General features: G+C 41.3%; 2 protein-coding genes across 2 annotated transcripts; one reads left to right on the plus strand and one right to left on the minus strand.

Moving 5' to 3' along the window:
- Nucleotides 1-1,418: 1,418 nt before the first annotated feature.
- On the plus strand, nucleotides 1,419-3,167 carry fzd5 (frizzled class receptor 5; the record flags this gene model as incomplete). Its single annotated transcript, XM_083922064.1, has 1 exon — nucleotides 1,419-3,167. One exon carries the CDS (start codon nucleotides 1,419-1,421, stop codon nucleotides 3,165-3,167), a length of 1,749 nt encoding a protein of 582 aa, XP_083778190.1.
- A 5,355-nt stretch (nucleotides 3,168-8,522) lies between these two features.
- Nucleotides 8,523-20,242, minus strand: ccnyl1 (cyclin Y-like 1). Its single transcript, XM_083921716.1, has 10 exons — nucleotides 19,304-20,242; nucleotides 17,314-17,388; nucleotides 16,836-16,879; nucleotides 16,052-16,152; nucleotides 15,633-15,668; nucleotides 15,469-15,520; nucleotides 14,776-14,895; nucleotides 13,557-13,723; nucleotides 10,450-10,612; nucleotides 8,523-10,229 (listed from the first exon to the last, which is right to left on the minus strand). Exons 1-10 carry the CDS (start codon nucleotides 19,464-19,466, stop codon nucleotides 10,113-10,115), a joined length of 1,038 nt encoding a protein of 345 aa, XP_083777842.1. The 5' UTR covers nucleotides 19,467-20,242; the 3' UTR covers nucleotides 8,523-10,112.
- Between the last annotated feature and the right edge of the window lie 2,056 nt (nucleotides 20,243-22,298).

The raw sequence follows: 22,298 nt of genomic DNA on the forward strand, positions 1-22,298 counted from the left end.
AAATCCTGCATATGGGCTATGATTGGACATTTGATGTTGATTCAATCGTCATTTATAGACTTAAAATAATTTGCAAACTATTGTTAAAACAATTGCTTGATTCATTAATTAGTCAATTCACTGCCAAATATTTTAATAATTGACACTTGAATTGAAAAACTGTCATTATAACGTGAAACAACATAGAAATGAAATGTAAATATTGAAGTAGAGTATGATTCAGTAATATAGTATAGTATAGAGTACTTTGTCACTTTCTGCAGGACACTTGAACTAAAGAGAAATAATAAATCAGTGCAAGAGGAACTACAATAAAAGTACATGTTATTTTCTTAATCTATTTTTAATCTAGTTTATTGTTTAAATTACCCAAATTTTCTCATTTGAGACTCAATTTGAGGATTCATTCAACTTTATTTTTTGTTTCTCTTTCTTGATTTACACTCTTCATATTTCACCATTTCAAACTTTCTAATGCAACTGCAGCACAACACTTTCACAACACATAAGTTAAGCTCCATCTTATCCATGAAACTGAGTTTAGCTATAGAAAAGCACGGATCTCCTTTCCGTAGTCGCTCAATGGCCCATGGTGGAATGGTGACATGTCCGACAGCCCCTGAACGCAGCAGTCCCCGTGTGTGATGAGGAGGTGCTGCAGCTCCACACGGACTTTATTCCGTCCTGGAGCTCAGGGAAGGCTGCAGCCGCACGCCGCTGCACTTGGTAACACGGGAGAACTTTGTGTTTTTTTTTACCCTGCAGGACATTTCGGATTATTCACGTGTTTCATTGTGTTTCCCATTCAGAGGCAGCAGAGACTAAACTTGTGAAACTTTGAAAAGATAAAAAAAAAAAAACCCGAACATGTGCCTGAACGCTGTTTTCACGGGGGAATAAACATCAAGTGGATTTTACGCACCGGGCTCCTCCGGACGCAGAGACTGGAGATTCTTATTCTCACTTTAAACACCTTTTACGCCTTTTTTCCCCACTGAGAGCAAGTTTCCAGATGCTTTTCCTGGTGTTTGCCAGCGGTCGGGATCAGCCGGAGCCGGGCAAAATGTTACAAGGTCGTTAAATTTATTGGAACGTGACCACCGGAGATGAACTTTCTCCGTAATGATTGCGGGGGCTCTGGTGAATGATTGACAGCAGAGGCTAAACCTGGCGCTCTGTGGACCTTTAAGGACAAACTGGATTTGCCATCAGGTGTTCAACTTGTTTTTTTTTTTATTATTATTCAGAGGCGGAAAGCAGCAGGATGAAACTCTGGTCCTGATTCATCCAGCAGAAGTTTCCATCCAGGTTTCTGAGATGAACTGAAGCTGCTGCACCCCCCCTCCCTCCATCACTGTTTTATTATTCTGGTTTTAATGACTCTAAATTCATTGTTTTAAAGACAATTCATTTTCTATATGGCATCTATGGTGAGGCACGCGCCGTGCAGCCCGGTGCCCCTCGTGCTGCTGCTGCTGCTGCTGTTCAGGGGTCCCGGTCTCACGTTAGGAGCCTCCAAGGACCTGGTGTGTGAGCCCATAACTGTTCCCATGTGCAAGGGCATCGGCTACAACCTGACCTACATGCCCAATCAGTTCAACCACGACACCCAGGAGGAGGTGGGGCTGGAAGTGCACCAGTTCTGGCCCCTGGTCCGAATACGCTGCTCTCCAGACTTGCTCTTCTTCCTGTGCAGCATGTACACCCCGATCTGCCTTCCGGACTACCGCAAGCCCCTGCCACCCTGCCGGTCTGTGTGTGAACGTGCCAAACGAGGCTGCTCCCCTCTCATGAGCCAGTATGGCTTCGAGTGGCCCGAGAGGATGAGCTGCGAACAGCTGCCCCAGTTGGGCGACGACTCGACCCTGTGCATGGACCAGAACAGCAGCGAGGCCACCACCCTGGCTCCACCATTCCCCAAGCCCACCCCTAAAGGCCGGACCAGACCACCCAGCCCCCCACAGTGTGACAGGGAGTGCCGCTGTCGAGACCCCCTGGTCCCCATCAAGAGGGAGTCCCACACCCTGTACGGCCAGGTCCAGACCGGCCCCCTACCCAACTGCGCCCAGCCCTGCCACCAACCCTACTTCTCAGCCAACGAACGCGCCTTCACAAGCTTCTGGGTGGGACTCTGGTCGGTGCTATGCTTCATCTCCACCTTTACCACTGTGGCCACCTTCCTCATTGACATGGAGCGCTTCAAGTACCCGGAGAGGCCCATCATCTTCCTGGCTACCTGCTACCTCTTCGTGTCTTTGGGCTACATCATCCGCCTGGTGGCAGGTCATGAGCGTGTGGCATGTGGTGCCAGCAGCAGTGTTGGTGGGGACCAGCTGCACATCCTCTACGACACCACCGGCCCTGCTCTCTGCACTCTTGTCTTCCTGTTGGTCTACTTCTTTGGCATGGCCAGCTCCATCTGGTGGGTGGTGCTGTCTTTCACCTGGTTCCTGGCTGCAGGGATGAAGTGGGGCAGCGAGGCCATCGCAGGGTACTCGCAGTACTTCCACCTCGCCGCCTGGCTCATCCCCAGTGTCAAGACCATCGTTGTCCTGGCTCTCAGCTCTGTGGACGGGGACCCTGTGGCTGGAATCTGCTACGTTGGGAACCAGAGTCTGGAGAACCTGAGGGGATTCGTGCTCGCACCTCTCGTGGTCTACCTCTTCACCGGCTCACTTTTCTTACTCGCCGGTTTTGTTTCCCTCTTCCGCATCAGGAGCATCATCAAGCAAGGTGGCACCAAGACGGACAAACTGGAGCGGCTGATGATCCGCATTGGTCTCTTCACGGTGCTGTACACTGTCCCCGCCACCATAGTAGTGGCCTGTCTGTTCTATGAGCAGCACTACAGGCCCGGCTGGGAGCGAGCCTTGGCCTGCTCCTGCCCGTCTGAGCGCCAGCGCTCGGGCATGGGCCCAGACTATGCTATCTTCATGCTCAAGTACTTCATGTGCTTGGTGGTGGGAATCACCTCAGGAGTCTGGATTTGGTCAGGAAAAACCCTGGAGTCCTGGAGGAGGTTTGTGGCTCGATGCTGCCCCTGCTGGCCGCAGAAAGTCACTGCTCCACCCTCCATGTACAGTGAGGCTAGTACTGCTTTAACTGGACACACTGGAACTGGGCTGACATCAGGGATCTACCACAAAGCTGCTCCATCACATATATGAACTGACTGGCATTGTTAAGAGGACTGATGTTCCTACAGTCACCTCTCTGGACATTAAGAAATAAACTATCCAAACACCTAGAAAGTGAGTGTGGACAAACACCTGCCTGTCTGTGCACCGCTGAGCTCTGAATCTCAGCTCTCACAGAAACGAGATGATTGTGGCAACATGAAACACGGAGGATCAAAGGATTCTGAGAGCAAAAAGGGAAAAAAATAACACCCTGGTTAATAGGAATTTAAACAACACAGACTATTTAATTGAGAGTCTGACTTGAAAAGTGACTCCAATAATTGAAGCTGCTTTTCTAAGCGGCCAAGCAGAGTTAAATGGATCCAGGGTGGAATCACACACGCTTCTTCCTACCTGCTAATCCTGAGCACTGAGAGAGAAACAAACATATTTATTGATGTATATATTGTATAAACTTGCTGTGAAAAAAAATGTAGCTATACAGTGTGTTGTGTTTAGTTTGTAACCAACCAATGCCACAAGCTAATAAGACACCAGAGAAACAAATGTTGTCTAGTTTGAATTGTATTAACTTGTACATAAATGTGCCGTTTCATGTTAACGTTTGAGTGTGATATCCCGTGTGTTTTGTATGATTACAAACTGAATCAGCTGGCAAAGTGTCTATGTTTCAGTTTTTCTCAAACTTGGATGTCGTCTGGGAATCAAACATAAAGGAATTCAGTGGTTAAAACAGATACGGTTATGACCTCTGAGCTCTGTCGTTGTGTCACATCCCACTTTAAGTCACCGATGTCTGTTCCTGAACTGGTTTTGTTCCTTGTGTGTGGACTAACAGGCAGTGATCAGGTTAAAACCACACACTGAAGCTGACCTTGGCCTTTGCCCCCATCTGTTGGTCGACAGTGGAGCTGCTCAACTTCACTCTCCCCTCTAACGGATCAACATTAGACCACAGACCTTCAGTTAAAAAAGATTTCAGGACAAAATTGTCTAACCACTATTTTTGCTTTATTCATACTCTTATTACAGTGAAATCTACTATTGGAATATATATTTATTCACACTTCTTTATGATTTCTATTGGACATTTCTGCTGTGGACTCCTGATAGCATCTCAAGGACATCTTAAAAAGTCCTTGGACCTCATTTTGAGAACCCTAGCTTTACTTTTCTGGTTATTCAATGCCATGGACTCTGGACAGACAGACTTTAGGATCACAGACTGATAGAGTTTTTAAATAATTATGATCAACAGAAAATTAACCGGCGACTTTTTGTTTGATTATTTTCTAATATTTAAGTAATTTTTAAAGCAGAAATGCCAAAACGTGAGTAGTTTCATTCTCAAATGTAAGAACCATGCTGCTTTTTCTCACTTTCATAAACACTGAAAACTGAATAGCTTTTAGATTTGCACTGCCCCTTTGACGACAAAAATCAACAGATTCATTAATAATGAAGATGATCAGTATATGCAGCACCATTTATTTGTAATAGCGGTGAGAGTTGAGCATTATCTTATGGGGACAATTTGACTCAAATTTGACTCAAAACCAGGTTAAATGGTCTCTTCATTAATTACTTAATAAGTTAAAAACGTTAGCTAGAAACTTCATTAATCGATACTTATAATAAGATAATTAGAGGAAGAAACAAAGTATTTTCTGGCTCTACCTCCTGAATTTTAGGGATTGGTTGCGTTCTGATGAATTTTAGAGGCTGTTGGACAAAATAAGCACTTTTAAAAGTCCCCTTTGAAAATTTGTCTTTATGAGCATAAACAAGCATTTTGGGAAGATGCTGTAATTCATCATAATCGACTGTATTCACATTTAAATACACTACTAACTGTAACATAAAACTTTGGAGTTGATCGTAACAACATCCTAGAGAACAAATTCTTAGCAGGGATCTGTGGTCTAATGTGGGTCATCTGTTTCAGGCGCCTTTACGACATAAACTGAAGGAACCTCCCGTCTCCTTACAGATGCCACATTTAGTGTTTCCGTTAACCGACTTTACGTAAACCCCAAAACTTTAAGAAACAAACTGCAGAAAGGTGAACGTGTATTAAAATGTCTGAGCTGTGGTGAAAATGAAGCACATTATTGTTTTGCTGTGGTATTCTCATTCAGTACTGTTTGTTGGCCAGCTGTGTTGTTTAGACTACTGTGCGTCCACATGCTAGATGATACCTCTAATTTATTAGCCTGATTTGTGCGCGTGAATGCGACCGTACGAGTGATGACGATGAATGGCGGTTAAGTGTTGGTAAAAAAAACAACTGACATTTAGGTTTATTTGTTTAAGTGTAAGATCTGCTTTCTTATGGATAGAGTTCCTCAAAGGATATAAAAATATTGTAGATTTTGATGCATATTGTGGAATTAAAACTGAGTTGATCTCCAGTTTGGTGCACGTCTCATGTACATCTGTGTGTTTCTGTAGATCAGGTATGACGCGTGTTGACTTGTACTCAGGTGGCGTAGCATATTTTCTTTGCTCTAGTGTTAGTGATTTACGTGCACACGGACCGCTCTTGACGACGCATTTCAACTACATTTGAATTAAACAAGAAGAGGGGGACATAATTGAAGGGGACACATGCTCACTTCAGGTTCATACTTGTATTTTGGGTTTCTACTTGAAGATACACTGGAGACCAAAATTAGAGAACAAAGTATTAATAATTGATTTATTCTGAAATATTTTTTTTTTTATTGTTCAGAATTTGATAGAATATCCGCTGTGGCTATACCACTGCTGTACTAGCCTGTTTTTTTTGAATAACCAAGGCCCTTAAACAAAAACCTTTATTTTGTGAAAAAAACAGTGAGCAAAATTAGAGAACTGTAACTATTGTGTCAGAAAAGAAAATTTAAACAATGTTTTCTTAGGGCTATAGAATTAAAAATGAATAGAAGTGTAGAGACCTTTGCTCTGAATGACTTCAGCACATCTGCGCCCACAGAGCATCTCTAGTTTCTCACACTGCTCTGGTTTGATCTTGGTCCTTCAGTCTCTTCCACAGTTCAGTAACTGTAGTGGTTTTTAGCCGTTACTTTGTTGCCAAGGACTCTATTCAATTCAATTCAATTCAATTTTATTTATAGTGCCAAATCATAACAAAAGTTATCTCAGGACACTTTACAGAGTAGGTAAAGACCACACTCTATGACTTATTTATGATAAACATAGACCCAACAATTCCCCCGTAGAGTACGGTGGCGTTGAAAACCTTCACTATAACAGACAGGAACGTCAGACAGACCCAGCTCTGTGGAGGACGGACATCTGTCTGCACCAGGTTTAAAACTAGTGTTTTGATAATTACCCTTTTTAATTAATCGGACCTTTCAATAACTTGATTGAGAAGTTGGATTGCTTCAGTGATAAACTCCACATAGTGAAAGTTTAACTTTTCAGAGGCTTAAACACAACAATTAAACTACATGGAAATCAATAACCAGATCTCATATCAGGGCATTAAGAGTAACGGAAAAGTGTTCTTATAATCAACAAAAGTTACTCACATCACGCACGCTCCCGTTTTCTTCAGATGTGTTGTTGTGTAGCTTTCCGCAAGTTGTGTCATCCAGGTGGTCACTTGCTCGTAGCATCGTCCTCCATCTTTAAACCGCAGCCTGACAGCACTTCTCTTTACAGATTCATAGACCAGAATATGATGCAACAAGACACTCATTCATCCACTAACAGCTATGGTGTTCTCTTTAATCAGCAGTAGATTTAGATTTTGGACACTCGACCATCATCACTGACAATAAGTAGTGAGGGACGCTTCATCTGTCACATCCAGACACTCAAATGAAATAGAGAAAAGAAATAATTAGACTCAGATAGGTTGCAAATAGGGAATCATTTCAGGCACAGCCATCATATACAGTCTGATTATTATTATTATTATTATATTTGCCTCAAGCACTAGAACTTCAAAGAGTTCCTGATCGCATTCATCTCACTTATACACCTACACAGGCTGTAAAATAGTAAAGTTACAGTCTCACTTACTCTGCGAAACACTGCTTTTATATGATATTAAACATTAAAGTTGATAATTTGTACATATCCAACATGGGGAAAACTATCATCTTCAGCAGAGGAAGCACCACCACCAATGAAAGCTTCATAAAGCACTCGGAACTGAGTCGTTGTTGAAATATGCTATATGAATAAACTTACTTAAAATAACGACAATTACTTGCAATATACCAAAAATAGGAAAATCCATACTGTAATGTCAATAACTGACAACTGAGAACTAGATTTTATTCAACCGCTCCAGCACCATACTGTTTTTATGCTGTATATAGAGTAGAGTTAAGATCAAAACATTGGTACAGTGTGTGGGTCACATTCTTTCATAAAAGCCCATTTGGAAATAATATATATAGAAAATATGTAATGGCTAAAGAGGCCAATACTTACAAGTAATCCAGGAAAATGTTAACCTGAGGTGTTAAGACACGCTGATCCAGACACATCCCATCTTATAAACAGTTTGGTTAGAAAGTGATGGCCATAGGTGACTCGGCTGGGAACTGGAGAGTCGCAGGTTCGAGTCCATGTGTGGACCATGAAAGGAGCGCGGACCGGTGGCTGGAGAGGTGCCAGTTCATCTCCTGGGCCCTGCCGAGGTGCTGTTGAGCAAGGCACCAAGCCCCCAACTGCTCGGGGCGCCGGTCCTGCATGTGTATAGGTCCATATAGGTGTCTGTGCATGTGTGTGTATTTCGGGCCTGTGTGTAATATGAATAATAATAAAGTGAAATAATCGAATTTCCCCATTGCGGGATTAATAAAGTAATTCTTCTTCTTCTATAAGATGTTTAATAATATGACTTTGTTTGTGTGAAAGAGCAGATAAATCTGACGTTGTAACGACTAACGAAGGGTTGCGCAGCATTCATGACTGGCCGCCTCAGTGTGGCGTTGTGTTGTGTTTCTCCAATAGTTGATTCGGTTTGAACTTTTTACCGCTTTTATCACCTAACGCCACATCCTTAACACACTACCCACATTCAAATGAATGGGAAGACTGTTGATTTCGCCTGATTTTTTACGTGAACGCAGCCTAACGTTATATTTCATTTAGGTACAATCACTGTTTTTTAATGTTTCAGGGCAAGAAACCCTGCAGCTGGGACAGGTTGAAGACTGGTTGTACTGGTGAAATCAGCTTTGTGCTACAACTGCACAGCTAACCGAACACTGACAACAACATGTGTCAATTACCTTAAATCAGACATACAAACACAATTTTCAATTACCACAAAATCGTTTTGTTACATGATTAGTGTTTATTTAAAATACTCCATCTGCAAATGTTTTTTTCAATTAAAAACAAGACAAATTTCACAGCTAAGTAGCCTACATAGTAAGCAAAACGGAAGGGAGCGTCCATCAGTCTCTTCTCCCCCTCAGTATCTATGTAGTTTGTTCGACAGCTCTGGTCAGGGGGCCTGGGACGAGTACAGGGTTGGGTTATCTGCTCTTTGAGCTTAGGATTTGAGGGGCACAATAGAATATCTGACTGTAAACTTTCTTCTGCTATACCGAGCCACTCGGGAGCAATACTGATCCAGAATCTGTAAATTGCTCCTTTTTCAACACTTGTAAAGTGAAACCGACCCCAGACTGGCACACCTGATACCTAAACAAAGTACAAACAGCTGACTAAAGGTTTCTTACTTCAGCCGACTCCTGTGGAATAATTATAGTTGAATACTTTAACATGCTGTATGCTCCATCCAAATTCAACTGTATAGATAATTAACTGGATCCAACACAACTTGATTTAACAGCTAACACTTTTTTTAAACACTCAAAAGTAACTTGGTACTGGTATTGTAATTTACAAGGAACAGCTTTTGCTTTCATTCTCATGTGCCTATCAAAGATATGTCTGACGATATTCTATATTTGTTTTATTGTCAACAAATCCCATGAAAAGAACAAAACCAACAATAAATGGCTCCTACTAACAAGTATTGTCTGTGTATACAAAGCCTGATATATCTTATATCGTTGTGATAGAGACAGAGCTCCACTGTTACTGTGAAAAAAAAGTAATGAAACAAAATCACGGAAGTCATCCACTGTCCGGAGGCTTCTGGATTTGACGCCGATACGACATTTTCTGTGTAAACTATTAGTTGTATACAACTTTAACTACTATGAACGGACACTGCAGTAGTAGTAATACTGTATATTATTTTGAACCAATCCCACATACACCGTTTTGCTGTTGTAAAATATTCACTAGAAGCACCAAACGTGTGTTAATCCACTGCTAAACATACCATTTCCTCTACTACAGTACTTCCTAATGTTTCAGTAACGTCTGATGAAAACAAATATATAGTGGCAGCTGTTTTAGGAAAATAAAAAGCCTTTTTAAGAGTCAGATTATGTATTTCTAACCCATATTAAACTAATTTTGTTTAGTACAAACAAGTTGCTTGGGCCTGAGTGCCACAGACGGGGTAGGAAGGTCAGAGAGCACAGAGACATACTAACACATTGTCCGTTTTGGTCTTGTCATGGGATATGGTGACAGCGACTAAAATATAGAAAAACTCCAGGCTGCATGGAATAATTCAAATATATTTTGGACAAATTACACTTTTTTATGACAATACAAAGACTACCCTTCAGGGAAAACTGCAGTAGAACCATTTCTACTTAACACTTGCTCTGTGACATAATGAACAAGTAAGAAATAAATAAAAAGTTGTGTGGGGAAGTTTTAGGTTAACACCTCGATGTCAAGTGTAATTTGACAATCATGCATCTCTACGCTGTTACGCAAATTACAGTTTTGGGCAGGTCATACAGTAGCATTTCAGGCCTGAATCGTGCCTGATGTGGCTGTGCTGAACCTGTGAGGTGGCTACGTTTGTCCGGGCTGTGGGTTAGCTGGGCTCTGGAAATCACAGGGCAGCCGTCTGGCCTATGACAGCACAGCGTTGGAGCGTCGTATACCAATCAGGTTGTCAGCGCTGAAGGATCGTCTCATCGCTGCTCGACTCAGGTCCTTATACTTGTCTTCACATAGTCTGGAGATGGCCTGGACAGACAAACACACAGAGTTACTAAAAAGATCTCATACATCAGAAAGTAAACAGGTCATTGTGTTTCAATCAGAGGTGTTTGAATTCAAGAATTCAAAAGATTATAAATCAGCTCCTGTGCAGTGGGCTCGCTGCAGAACAGAGAGGTAAATGTTCCAGGTGCATCATAATAAGACAAACTGAAAGACTGATGAATGTCTGAGGAGGGCAGCTCACCTCGAGTTTCTGGGCTCGTTGGTTGTTGAGAGGCTCCAGGGGGAAGCTGAGGTTGTTGTCATCAGCCAGCTGCCGCAGGTCAAAGTAGTACTTGGCATAGACACTGGCTGGCACGTTGATATTAAACTGGAGAAGTTCCAGGAAGTGGCGCTCCATCTCATTCCTGGAGGGTAAAAAGATGACTGATGAGGGTTATTTCTGAAAAAAAAAAAATCAACTTCCAAGGAGTCTTTTCTCTACTTTCAACTTTTACTGATTTCTCTCAACTACACAATGCAATGAAGGGACAGTGGATTAAAGCTACAGGTGCCCAGGGAAGAATAATAAAAGAAACAAGGTCATCTCCTCTGGCCGTGTGTTGCCAAAGCAGGCTCCAAAATTCAGATTTTATAAAATAATTTCTAAAGTCTTGACCCCATCTAATGTACATTTGTGGGCTTGTTACTTCCCGTTATTCAAACGGAGCCTAGGTGCACTAAATAAAAATACATTTAACAGTTTTGTTCTTACTGAAAACCATGTTAATAGAAGAAGAAGAATTCCTTTATTAGTCCCGCAACGGGGAAATTCGATTTCCACTCTATTATTGTTATTCATGTCACACACACACACACACACACACACACACACACACACACACACACGCACACGCAGACACACACGCAATTAATGGAGAGATGTTAGAGCGAGGGGGCTGCCAGTGACCAGCACCCCGAGCAGTTGGGGTCCACACAGGGACTCAAACCGGGCGACCCTCCAGTTCCCAGCCAAGTCACCTACGGACTGAGCTACTGCCGCCCACGATGACAAATCATGGGTTTTTCTGCTCGTATTTAATTTGTGTGTGTGTGCACGCATTTTTTCCTGGAGAAGTTGGTGACACTGTAAAAGTCAACTACAGGAACATGTGTATCAGTTATTTGTGCTTTGACTTTAAAAATCCAACATGGGAAGGGCTTCTGGCGGGGCTATTGATTTGGCAGATTCGGCCCGCGAGGGAATATTTACTGGTCCTTTGAGTAGAAGCATATGTGAAAAGGTAATTCATGTCTGCTGTTCTCTCTTGTATCCATCTCAGCGCGTCAAATACCGGCACGCTGTGAGACTTGCTCCACGCTCGCCAGTATTTGATAGCCGCGTGGCCACAACGCTCCTCTTTGTGGATTTCTGAATCCTCTTAGCAACAGCTCGCCAAGCTCCACTTTGTTGTTGTACTTGAAATCATTATGCTGTTGCACTTTGAAGCCTATTGCTACTATTTTCATTGATAAAGTAAAGACACTATATGCACTTCTACGTCCCTGTATTGTTTTTCAATAGCCATTAATGTGATGCTCATATTTTTCCGGCCCCTCATTTTCGAACATTTCCGTCAACCGGCCTCAATTACAAATTAATTGAATAGCCCTGGCTATGGAATCCAATCTCTTCCACAGAGATCACGCGCATACACACTTGCAAGCCATCCGATATACATCTCCGAGCGCCCACTTGGAGCATCACAGCTCATCTTTTTCCAGACTGCAACCTCCATCATCCTTCCTCCTCATCCCCATCATCACAGCCATGAGAAAAGCTAAGGGAGGTGGTCGCCAAGGAGACAGCATCTAGGATGCTTTGTTGGTCAGCAAAGGTGGTGAGAGCGAGCGTGAGTTTGTGTGTGATGTCTGGTCTCCCGGGGCAACTAATGGAGTGGGCGAGAGCCGGGGCCATTATGTAGGAGCAGTGAGAGCACTTGAGACCCTCCCCTACATTTCTCTCCATCTGTCTCTGTTTCTCTCTCTCTACCCTCTCCATCCCTCCATCCAGACACGACCAGCCTCACAAAGACACTTCAATGACAGCAATGAAAACAGAGCAGAGAGAGTGTGGGTCAGACATATGAGAGGTAAGAGAGAGAGAGAGAGAGAGAGAGAGAGAGAGAGAGAGAGAGAGAGTCAGAGAGGGATAGGGGCTCACGGACATGCAGGCAGTGCACGCATCTTTCCAAATCACAAAAAACAAGGAGGCACTTTCAACCTCTTTTATACACACATACACACACACAGAGGAAAAGCAATTGTGGCAAATAAAGCCAGACTGCTCCAAGTGCAGCCCCTGGCCTCTTCACCGGCTTATAGCCCGAGCGACAGCAGCGATGCTACAGCCTCCATCAAGCCCAGCACTTCTCTTCTTCTGTATGTTTTAAGTGCATCTTTGTTGTTATATTTCTTTTAGGAGGGCATGCATGTAGTGGCAGAACCATGCTGTGTTTGTTAGGAATCTCCTTTTTCTACAAATCTGGAGCTCAGACACACAAACACCAACAGTAACCAAATTTACAGAGGGATTTGAAACCACCATCTCATCGGACCCCAAGATACTAGAGTGCTTCAGCTGGGACAGAAACTGGCTGCTCTTTCCAGCATCCCATGGCCTCAACGGAGATGCTAAAGGGTCCAGTACACTTTGTAAAAGCACCTCCAGAAACCTCCTCCCTTCACACATTTCTGACGTCAAATTGAGAGGCTCTGTCCCACCATTGTTATAACTTTTCTAAAACTGACGATTTGACATACTTCAATCTGTGATTGGCCAGCAAGGCGGAGATGAGAAAGGTGTGGGGGTTTGAACTTCTTTCTCCAACTCTCCTTTTCGCCCCAATCTTGACACAAATACTTTACTTTTCATATAAACAACCACATGCAACATTATGAATGTCTTCCAGAAGAGACTGTGCACCTGTTATCCCCATATTTAAATAATATCCCCATGTCCCCCGCTCCATTATTTTCACCTCACCATTGCTGCTTGGAATGACTATATACACGTTTGATTTCCGACACCTTTGGAAAACAAATCATACTAACTAGTTATGACAATGAATGTGGTACATATCTTCCATAAAAAATGTTATCCTTCCCAGCGTTTTCGGCGTGGTCAGACTTTGCGAAGGTTTCGAAACACCACACCACTTTGTTAAATACAACACTTAGTCCAAAAAGTCATGCTACAATCCCCCTATCTAAGAACTCATGAAGCCAGACTGGCTGAATAATGCGTAGTGAATTTCCATTTCCACCCTCGCCATTTTTAGTACTTTTTCTATTTATAAAATTACAACTCACATGTCCTCTACAGTGATGTCTTTAAGGATCTGGCAGTAGTCAACGTTCCACACAGCCTGGTCATCCCAGACTTTGGAAGCCAACAAGATAGCTCCCAAGACGATGCGCTTCCAGTTGGCAGGGCAGATATCCAGCTCAGCGTAGGTCAGCAGGCGTTCCAAGTAGACCTTGAGGAAGAAGAAAGTTTACAGTCAACATTTTTAGTGAAAGACTGGCCAGATTTTGGCAGTTAAATCCTTCATAATTCCCTTATTAGCTACATGGATGATATAACGGACACCAGCCGGTTAACGATGACTTAAGACAACATCCACATATTATGTAACATCAAATTCCCTGTATGTGTACAACAGTGTTTTTATTCCTGCTATGTGAACACCTTTGAGGATGATGGTATAGTCCTATTTTCATTTTATACATTACACACTAGAAAGAGAACGAGCCAGAGCAAATAAAAAACTACCCTCTACTAACTGCAAACACATTCTGGTGAGTTTGGGTTCAGCTTGCTATTTTGAAAACAGAACATTTGTTTTACATCTACACATGCTGAAACATCACATAATATGATGCTTTTTAATCAGCTCTGATGGAGAGACGGTGTGTTCTGGGATCATAACCCATACGCACCTGCCAAGCGTTGGTTTACAGGAGTTTGCTGCCCTCTGGTGATCAGTTTATAGTATTACAACAGTATTTAACTAGAACAAAAAACTTTGCTTGTACAACTCTACCATAAACTTCACCAAAGGCAGTTTCATTAATGCCTTGTTAGATTTCAGTACTTTACTTGAGTAAAGTTCAAGTACCTTAAAATTATACTTCTTGTATTTCCATTTTCTGCTATATTATACTTTTGCTCCACAGCACCTAAATTAAACTACATAACAGCATATTAAGAAGTTACTGTGATCATCATCAATAATAATATTCCAGTAACATATATAATGTATATTACACAGTGTTTGTCATTTTGTATCAGGAGTACTTTTATTACTGATACATTCTGATGCTAAAACTTCCTTAATTTAACCTCAGTAAGATTTTGAATTCAGGACTTACACTTGTAATGGAATATTTTTATATTGTAGTAATTAATATTTCTTCTACCACTGATAAAGACTAAAACACGGCGTTATTAAATTTGGACCTTTTTTATTATTCTAACGATATACTGGTGTAAGCAACATTAGCCACAGCTAATAAACCACAGACTTACGAGAGTTACAATGGCACATTCTGCAGTGAGCTGTGCGGCGCTGAAGAGCGTTCTCACGAAGCGGTAGATCAGTTTGTGTTCTGGGTCTACGCGGGAGTAGTCATCTGGCACTGGCTCTCTCTGTATGGGAAAAAAAGTTCACACACACATGAGAGGGAAGCAAGTACGATGCAAAGTTATGGCTTCACCTGGACTGGATTTGCTGGACAAAGTGCAATATGTCCAATTGTTAGCTGCAGTAGCTATTCTAGAGGGCTACTTTCTGCATTTGCTTTCAGTTGGACTCAGGGGCAAGCACTTGCAATGATTCATTAATAATAATTATTTTTTGGAAAGCAGCAGGACGCTTGTGCAGCTTGCCCAGAGTTTCCTCAAATCTGTACAACGGAGGTGGTGAGTGCAACGTAAACACACCACATTGAGTCACAACAGCCACATTTAGATTGAAACAGAACAGATTTTTCCTTTGATATAGAAGCCCACAGTCACGCTTGGTGAAAAGCAGACATCTAGTAATGTTTGTTTAATCTGAGAGTTAAGCCTCTTTTACACACAGATTATTTGATAGGAGATTGGATCTATCGAAATAAGCGACCCGTGAAAAAAGATATTATAATGATAGAGTCTGAAATGACGCTCCCGTATTAAAGCTAAAGTCTTTGAAGTTTAAGGAAATCTAATAAACATACTCACTGATAAGGGGTGCAACTTCTCATCAAAGATGTCCAGTGACCTGTCTGAGTCCCTAAAGAACACAAAACACATCCGTCAACACACTTCCCACACATACCAGTTTTAACATCACAATGTGCCACATATGACATGATTAAGATCAAATCAAAAACATGTACACCTACCTGTTTTTGATGTGGTAGTATATTGCTAACGTGACACTGGGAGAAGACAGAGAAAGAAAAAGAATGTTATTTTGTTTTTGCGTTTAATAGATGAAACGCCGTGTGTCAGACGTTAAAATGTGACAAAACATCCGCACACAATCAGCAAGGAGGCTTCATTTACACAAACTGAGATAATCCTGGTGAAATGTGTTTTTCCAGATTCCTGAATAATGTCATTACAAAGCTGTCCTAAATTAGGTGTGAGAGCATCTGTTTTAGTCACGCATCCATTAGGATTACTACGCTGTGATGCAACAGGATTTTCTCATGTGAAATGAGCGACATTTGGAGAACACAGCTGTGTGTGTGTGTGTGTGTGTGTGTGTGTGTGTGTGTGTGTGTGTGTGTGTGTGTGTGTGTGTGTCTCATTCTCTCACCATTTGATTGTGCTTTTGAGGTTTGGCTGACTGACGGTGTTGTCGTCTATGAAGATTGTGGAACAGGAGCTGTATTTCTTTGACAGTGGACCAGGAGATACCTTGAAGACATTGAAATCACACAATCAACGACTTCAGCTGATCACAGCCCAGGAAAAGCTTCAGTGGCTGCATTTCTTTAGACTGGTTTCACACTTCTGAATAGAGTCTCTAGTCTCCAAAAGGCTTGGTATTGTGTTCATTTACAGACGTTAGAATTAATAATCGTGGAGAAGCATCCTTCCTATGCCAGAGCAAGGAGAAAGCACCACATGATGGCCAGTGATGACACCTAAGCAGCTGCATGGCTGTTGTAAGCTGACATATGCACTTAAAGTGATACTTCACCAATTTTTAAGTATCTCTTTAAGTTGTAATGATGAAATAGGTTGTAGTTCCTCTGATAAAAAGGTAAAACAAAGAAAAATATTTTGCTTTCAGTTGCTGATTGGTAAAATCAGATTTACTGTAATGTTGTTACACATGCTTCTTCTCTCTGACAGCAATTCAATTATTGATTAATACTGAATACTTTAGTGACGTGCTGGATTTGGTACAGAAATTTAATTAATAAAGATACTGAATTGAAACACAACATCCATCATCATTAAGCTAAAACATAAAACAAACTGCCCTCATAACATTATCTGGTCAATCTACCAGATCAATAAACACAACATATATTTGCACATATAAGTAATTCAAAAAGCCGATTTCTGATCAACATGTACATTTTGACACTTACATGACTGATATGATTTATGTGGTTGCTTTTCCTCTTGTCTCGAACTGTGAAGGGAGAGAGAGAATGTAGCATTACAATGTTCTGGTGATTGGTTACTTGTAGCTAGTGAAAGACATCTACAGCAGTACAGAAAAGGCCTATTTTAATCATTTATTGACTGAACTGGCAGCGTTTTCGTGGCTCCAGTGGGTGCATGATGTACTCCCAACGTAAGCATTGAATTAAGTAAGGAACATTTAATACCACGGCAAAGATTGCAACAACTATAAAAAGAGGGCCCATGATTCAAATTAGAAAAAGGCACAAATACTAAATCGTGGTTCAGAATTAACACTGCAACCCCTGAAAACATATCAGTCTTAACATTCAACACCATTTCATGCATATCAGCCTTTTGTGTTGCTCTTCAAAAGGATCTTGTGGAAGACAGTTAATATGAATCATTGTTGTGTGTGCGTGCCATGTGCGTATTGCTCACCGTCTGTCTGGGACTTGCTAAGGAAGATGGTGCTCGCCCGGGCGTGGTCAGACGGGTTAGACTCCAAGGCCAGCTCTGAGAAAACAAGAAGAGTACATAAATGCTTACTAATGACAATCTGTTAAAGGGCACCTTGTGTGCTGCTTAGCTTCATTTGTGGGTAGTAATAAAGCCAAAGCAGATATCAGGATGGCATTTGTAACACATTGATATTCTGTAAATTTTCTTAATCCACCATGAAGAAATAATGAAACGTGCGTCTTTGGATTTATCTCAAAACAAAAAACGTCACAGACAAACAGGAAGTAAACATGGCTGCATCACAGAATTAGCAGAGCTTCACCAAGGAAGATATCGCTTGTCTGATCGACTGCAAAAGACTTAAGATAAATAAATGTACACTTGTGGACTGTGTATTTAAAAAAGGCTACAATTCCCACGGTTTACTTTCTGCCTAAAGTCAGGACTTTAACCTTGTAATGAATATCACAAATCAAATTTACCTGAGTACCAGTGTTTGCTATTATTAGATTTTACTGAACATTTCATCAATCACTGTGTTACCATAAAAAGGAGGTACTGACTGAACTTCTACTACAGACATGTATGATTTTCAAGACTTTTTAAAACATCACTTCTAACTCGGGATGAAGATTTTTCACTATTCTCTGACATTTTGTAGACCAAAAGATGAATCGATAAAGAAAATAATGATTAGCTGCAGTCCTAGTTGACATTCAGATATTTTACAGGCAGAAAGCAATGCAAACAGAGAGACAGCACTGGTTTATAAACGTGCATGACTTTTAGAATAGTGTTCTTTATCTAAATCCGTGCAGACAGCACGTTACATAAAAGACAGGGGATTAGGCGATGGCAGCATTTGTGAAGTGAGGACAGCAAGAAGAGACACGAGGAATGTGGGAAGGTCTGTTGGGACAGATTCTGACCCGCACCCTGGCAACAGCTGCTCTCACTATACTGCACTCACACACTACTGTCCACAACAACACAAATGGGATGAACACTACGCATGTCTGGGAGTAAATGTGGAGTGGCGACACTAGGACTTATAGTGCAAAATTGAGCTCGGACATTCGTCACGGGGGGAATATCTGAGATGCTTTCCCGATCGGGGGCCTGTATCACAGCATGCAATCACAACATGAGCAAAAAAACTGTGGGCGGGACGGGACTGTCTTAAGACACGGCCCATTTGATAACATTAATTTACACCTAATCTCTGTATCAGTGGACATGGTAATGCTAAGTTAAGAAAATGGTGTGTCCAAATACATAGGCTTATTAAAAAACCCATGTATGTTGTTGTGTGGTTATGATGTTATCTCTTTTAGTTTGCATTCCTCCCCCACCCTACTTAATAATAGGCCATGGGGATAATACAAACTGAGGTTGGGTAAACATGGGAATGAATTAATGATACAGGGCTTGCTTTTATTGTTAATTTCTCTGTGGTTAAAGTGGTGTGAAGAAGATGAGGGGTTTATATGCATGGTTAATGTCTGACTGGGTAATGTGAGCCAGTGTGATCAACATGATGCAGCGCACAACTTGAGAGTGAGAGAATGTCATCATCATCATCATACAATCACCAGTGAACTGCAGGCAGCAGGATGGAAATAAACATGTTTGTCAACTTGGCAATGGCTAAACAGGGTCCGTGTGTAATCCCCTGCAGTAGTGAATATATCATCAAGTTGTTACACTAAAAGTTGACATTGCTTGAGTGTCTAGATAGTGCAGGGGCCCCTTGTGCTGACAGAAGTGAGTGTGTGCACATATGAAGTGGCTATTTGCTGTCCTCAAAGTGTGTGTGTATGCCTAAGAGTCATGTGAAGGAACTTCTTCAGTGTGGCAGTGACTGGATTAAACAAACAACATGGGTGTGACCTGATCCAATACAGGATATAGGAAAGTGAATAGCCACTTGATCATCACAGCTATACTGGGTATCAGGTGGTACACCTACCATCAGGGACCTCTCTGTCGCTTATGTGCTGCAGGTAGGGCACCGTGTTGTCATCGCTCACTTCGGTGCTGGTCTGGAGCTCCTCCAGCCGCTCTGCCGGTTGTCTCGAAGGTAGTTTCGGGCTCGATTCGGGAGAGACGCAGCAAGTCACCGTATTCCCCATTTCCCAAAACCGTGTGGAGGCTTCACACTATTGCAGCCAAGTTCAAGTAGTGCAAATATGTCTAGCTAAAAGTAGCTTCCCCCCAGCTTAATAAACATCACCAGGGTTTTGTCAGTATTAGCACAACAACACTATCTTTGCGTGCTGTCCACCAACTCCCTGCTGGAGTCGCATTCCTGTCCATTTGAGGCTATGAAGAGTTAACAGGCAAAGAGGAGTTACAGCCACACAGGCTTCACCCTGTTGAAGAAAATCCGTGTCGTCTCATGTAATACTCAACTTGTCCGTGTAATAACAACAAGCAGTTGTTAGTGAAATGCAGGGGTTCGCCAATTCATTCATTCATTCATTCAACATGCTAGTTTCGCTAGGAGCTGGCTAACTAGCATTATAGCAAGCTAGCTAACTAGTTAGCTTGTCTCTTTAACTTTTTGTTTCTACTACACATTAATTACAAAGTTTGATATCGTGTAAACACCTATGATTTAAGAAAATAAACACGTTGCGACTTCAAATACATTTCACGAGACTTTCCCAAAACAATCCCGCAGATGTCTTCTGGCACTCGGGTCGGTTGTGCAGCAAAATCTAGCCCGAGGCTTCTGCGGCCTTCAGTGGAAAATTCAGATAAAAAGAGAAAAATCCAATACTTAAGGCAAGATATTCTCAATGAGGTTAGATCGATTAATCCTTGTAGCAGTTCGTTGAGAAACAACCAAGACTGGTAGCTGGTCTGGACTCCCCCATCAGATTTATCTGAATGTACTCCCCGCCGCCATCTGTTGCCGGAGTTCACATACGGCACTACTTGGTACAGATCGCCCCGCCTACTTAGAAATTCCATTCACTCCCATTGGCTGGAAAAATCAAAACAAGCACCCTTTGAAGCCGCTGATTGGCTGAAAGAGCTGTCTGTCAGAGACGATTTAAACCGATGAACTGTATTTACAACGCTACTATTTTTGTATCGACACCGACCCACACCCTTTTTCTGACAGTGGACACTGAAACCCGTCCTCAAATATAGGACTAAACATGACTTAAGTCTCAAAAAAAAAATAAATAAATACATTAATGCATGAATAAATGTATGAATAAATAAATAAACAAATGAAACAATAAATAAATGTGCAAATAAACGTATAAATACATACATAAGTGCCTTACAATTATTTCTGTATTTCTGTGTCCATGTGTTAATGAGGTAGGAGTTCCCATTTATTCCTGCATATATTTATTTAGAGACTTAAAGGTTGAATATGTGGAATCTTTATTAAAAGCTATATTTAAAAAAAGAAAAACACTGTCAGGGTGTTTTGAGGGGAACAGAATGAAAGTATTGCTTTTCCAAAAATATATATATATTTAGTCTGAATTATTATTAAAAAATGTTTTGACGAGTTTGACAATGACTTTCTGTCATTTCATTCTGTATACATTGCACCAGCCAATAGCGGCCGACATTGCAGGTTGCCAGGGTTGTCTGTTGTTTAGGCTGGTACTGGGTGAAATAGAGTTTGCCAATCCTGCAGCTGCTTATTTGTCCCAGCAGCTGAGTGACCGGAGACGGACAAAAACAAGAGTCAATATAGGCCATTCACTCCATGGACTGAGACAAAGGAGTTCAACGGCATTAAAAACGCACCGCAAATGGCTTCGTTTCTCCTTGATCGTTAAGCTAACATTCATGTTTACTTAGCTGTAACAGCTAACGGTAACTTTCAGTCAAACTCCTCTGCAATTCTTGTTTTTATGGTGCGATTTGTCAGGTGGGTTCAAACAGGCTCAAACAGACGCCGGTCTCCTGTAGACTACTGGACCGGGTCTGACCAACCTGGCAACCTGACTGCTTTTGATTATATTTTGTTGTAGCGACTACAATCTTGAGATGCTAGATGGTGATGTTCTGCTTATTCTACATATTCAACCTTTAAGTCATGTTTAGTCCTCCATACCTCTATTGCACTTACTGTCAACCATTACATCATTCCTCATGATTCAAGCAATGTATGACATGAGTTTTCCAATTTCTGCTACTGTAAGGGATTCATATTGTACTCTTTTCCCCTAGAATGCATTCATTTGACAGGTAGCCCACACAATTATTTTTAAAATACAGATTTTACATACAAAACATATGACCACTTCATAAAATATGGCTAATTGCTATAGATTTACTTACCCAATAGAATGTAAAAAATAGCTTAGCCATGAACTGCTGCAACATTAAAGCACAAATGCATCTGCAATATAATTACATTTATACTTAATTTTACTGGTAATTCTTCTATTCTTTCACTTAAACATACATTTGAATCCAAAATGTTCACTTGTAATGAAGAACTTTAGCTAAATGTCTATTTAGTAATGTGATCAAACAGTAACCCAGCGCTTAAGTAAATGTATTTGGACTAACCTGTACTTGGAAACTACCTGTCTTTAACATTTAAAAATGACATTGTTTATCAGTCTTTCATACATGGATCGATTGATAAATGAACAATAAAATACACAACAATCTTCAAGAGCAGTTTATTGCAACATAGCAAGTGTTTACAAAAGAGTCATGTAATGTCAGAGTATCAGCACTTTCCAATAATGGGCTGGTATAGTTTTATAATGTAACAATGTTGAAACAGACGGTATATAACGTACCATTTGGTGACCTTGTCTCTACAAGATACTATACAATACATGGCATTTGAAATCGATAACTCGTAAAAGTGTCAATATATAAACTGATCACGTTAAAAGTTAGAAAAACTGGTATTATTACTGTTCTAGAAATTCTCTATATATATACTTTTACACACATGGATAGCAATCGGTTTC

This window comes from Echiichthys vipera (assembly GCF_963691815.1).
Source record: "Echiichthys vipera genome assembly, chromosome: 10".
Classification (NCBI taxonomy): Eukaryota; Metazoa; Chordata; class Actinopteri; order Perciformes; family Trachinidae; genus Echiichthys; species Echiichthys vipera.

Bases quoted from the DNA above. Each gene is read 5' to 3' on its own strand.
- ccnyl1 (XM_083921716.1), bottom strand. From the start codon at position 19,466: ATGGGGAATACGGTGACTTGCTGCGTCTCTCCCGAATCGAGCCCGAAA. The intron at 17,389-19,303 runs GTAGGTGTACCA...TTGTTTTCTCAG, and splicing joins CGACAGAGAGGTCCCTGATG to AGCTGGCCTTGGAGTCTAAC. The intron at 15,521-15,632 runs GTAGGTGTACAT...TGTGTTCTTTAG, and splicing joins TACTACCACATCAAAAACAG to GGACTCAGACAGGTCACTGG.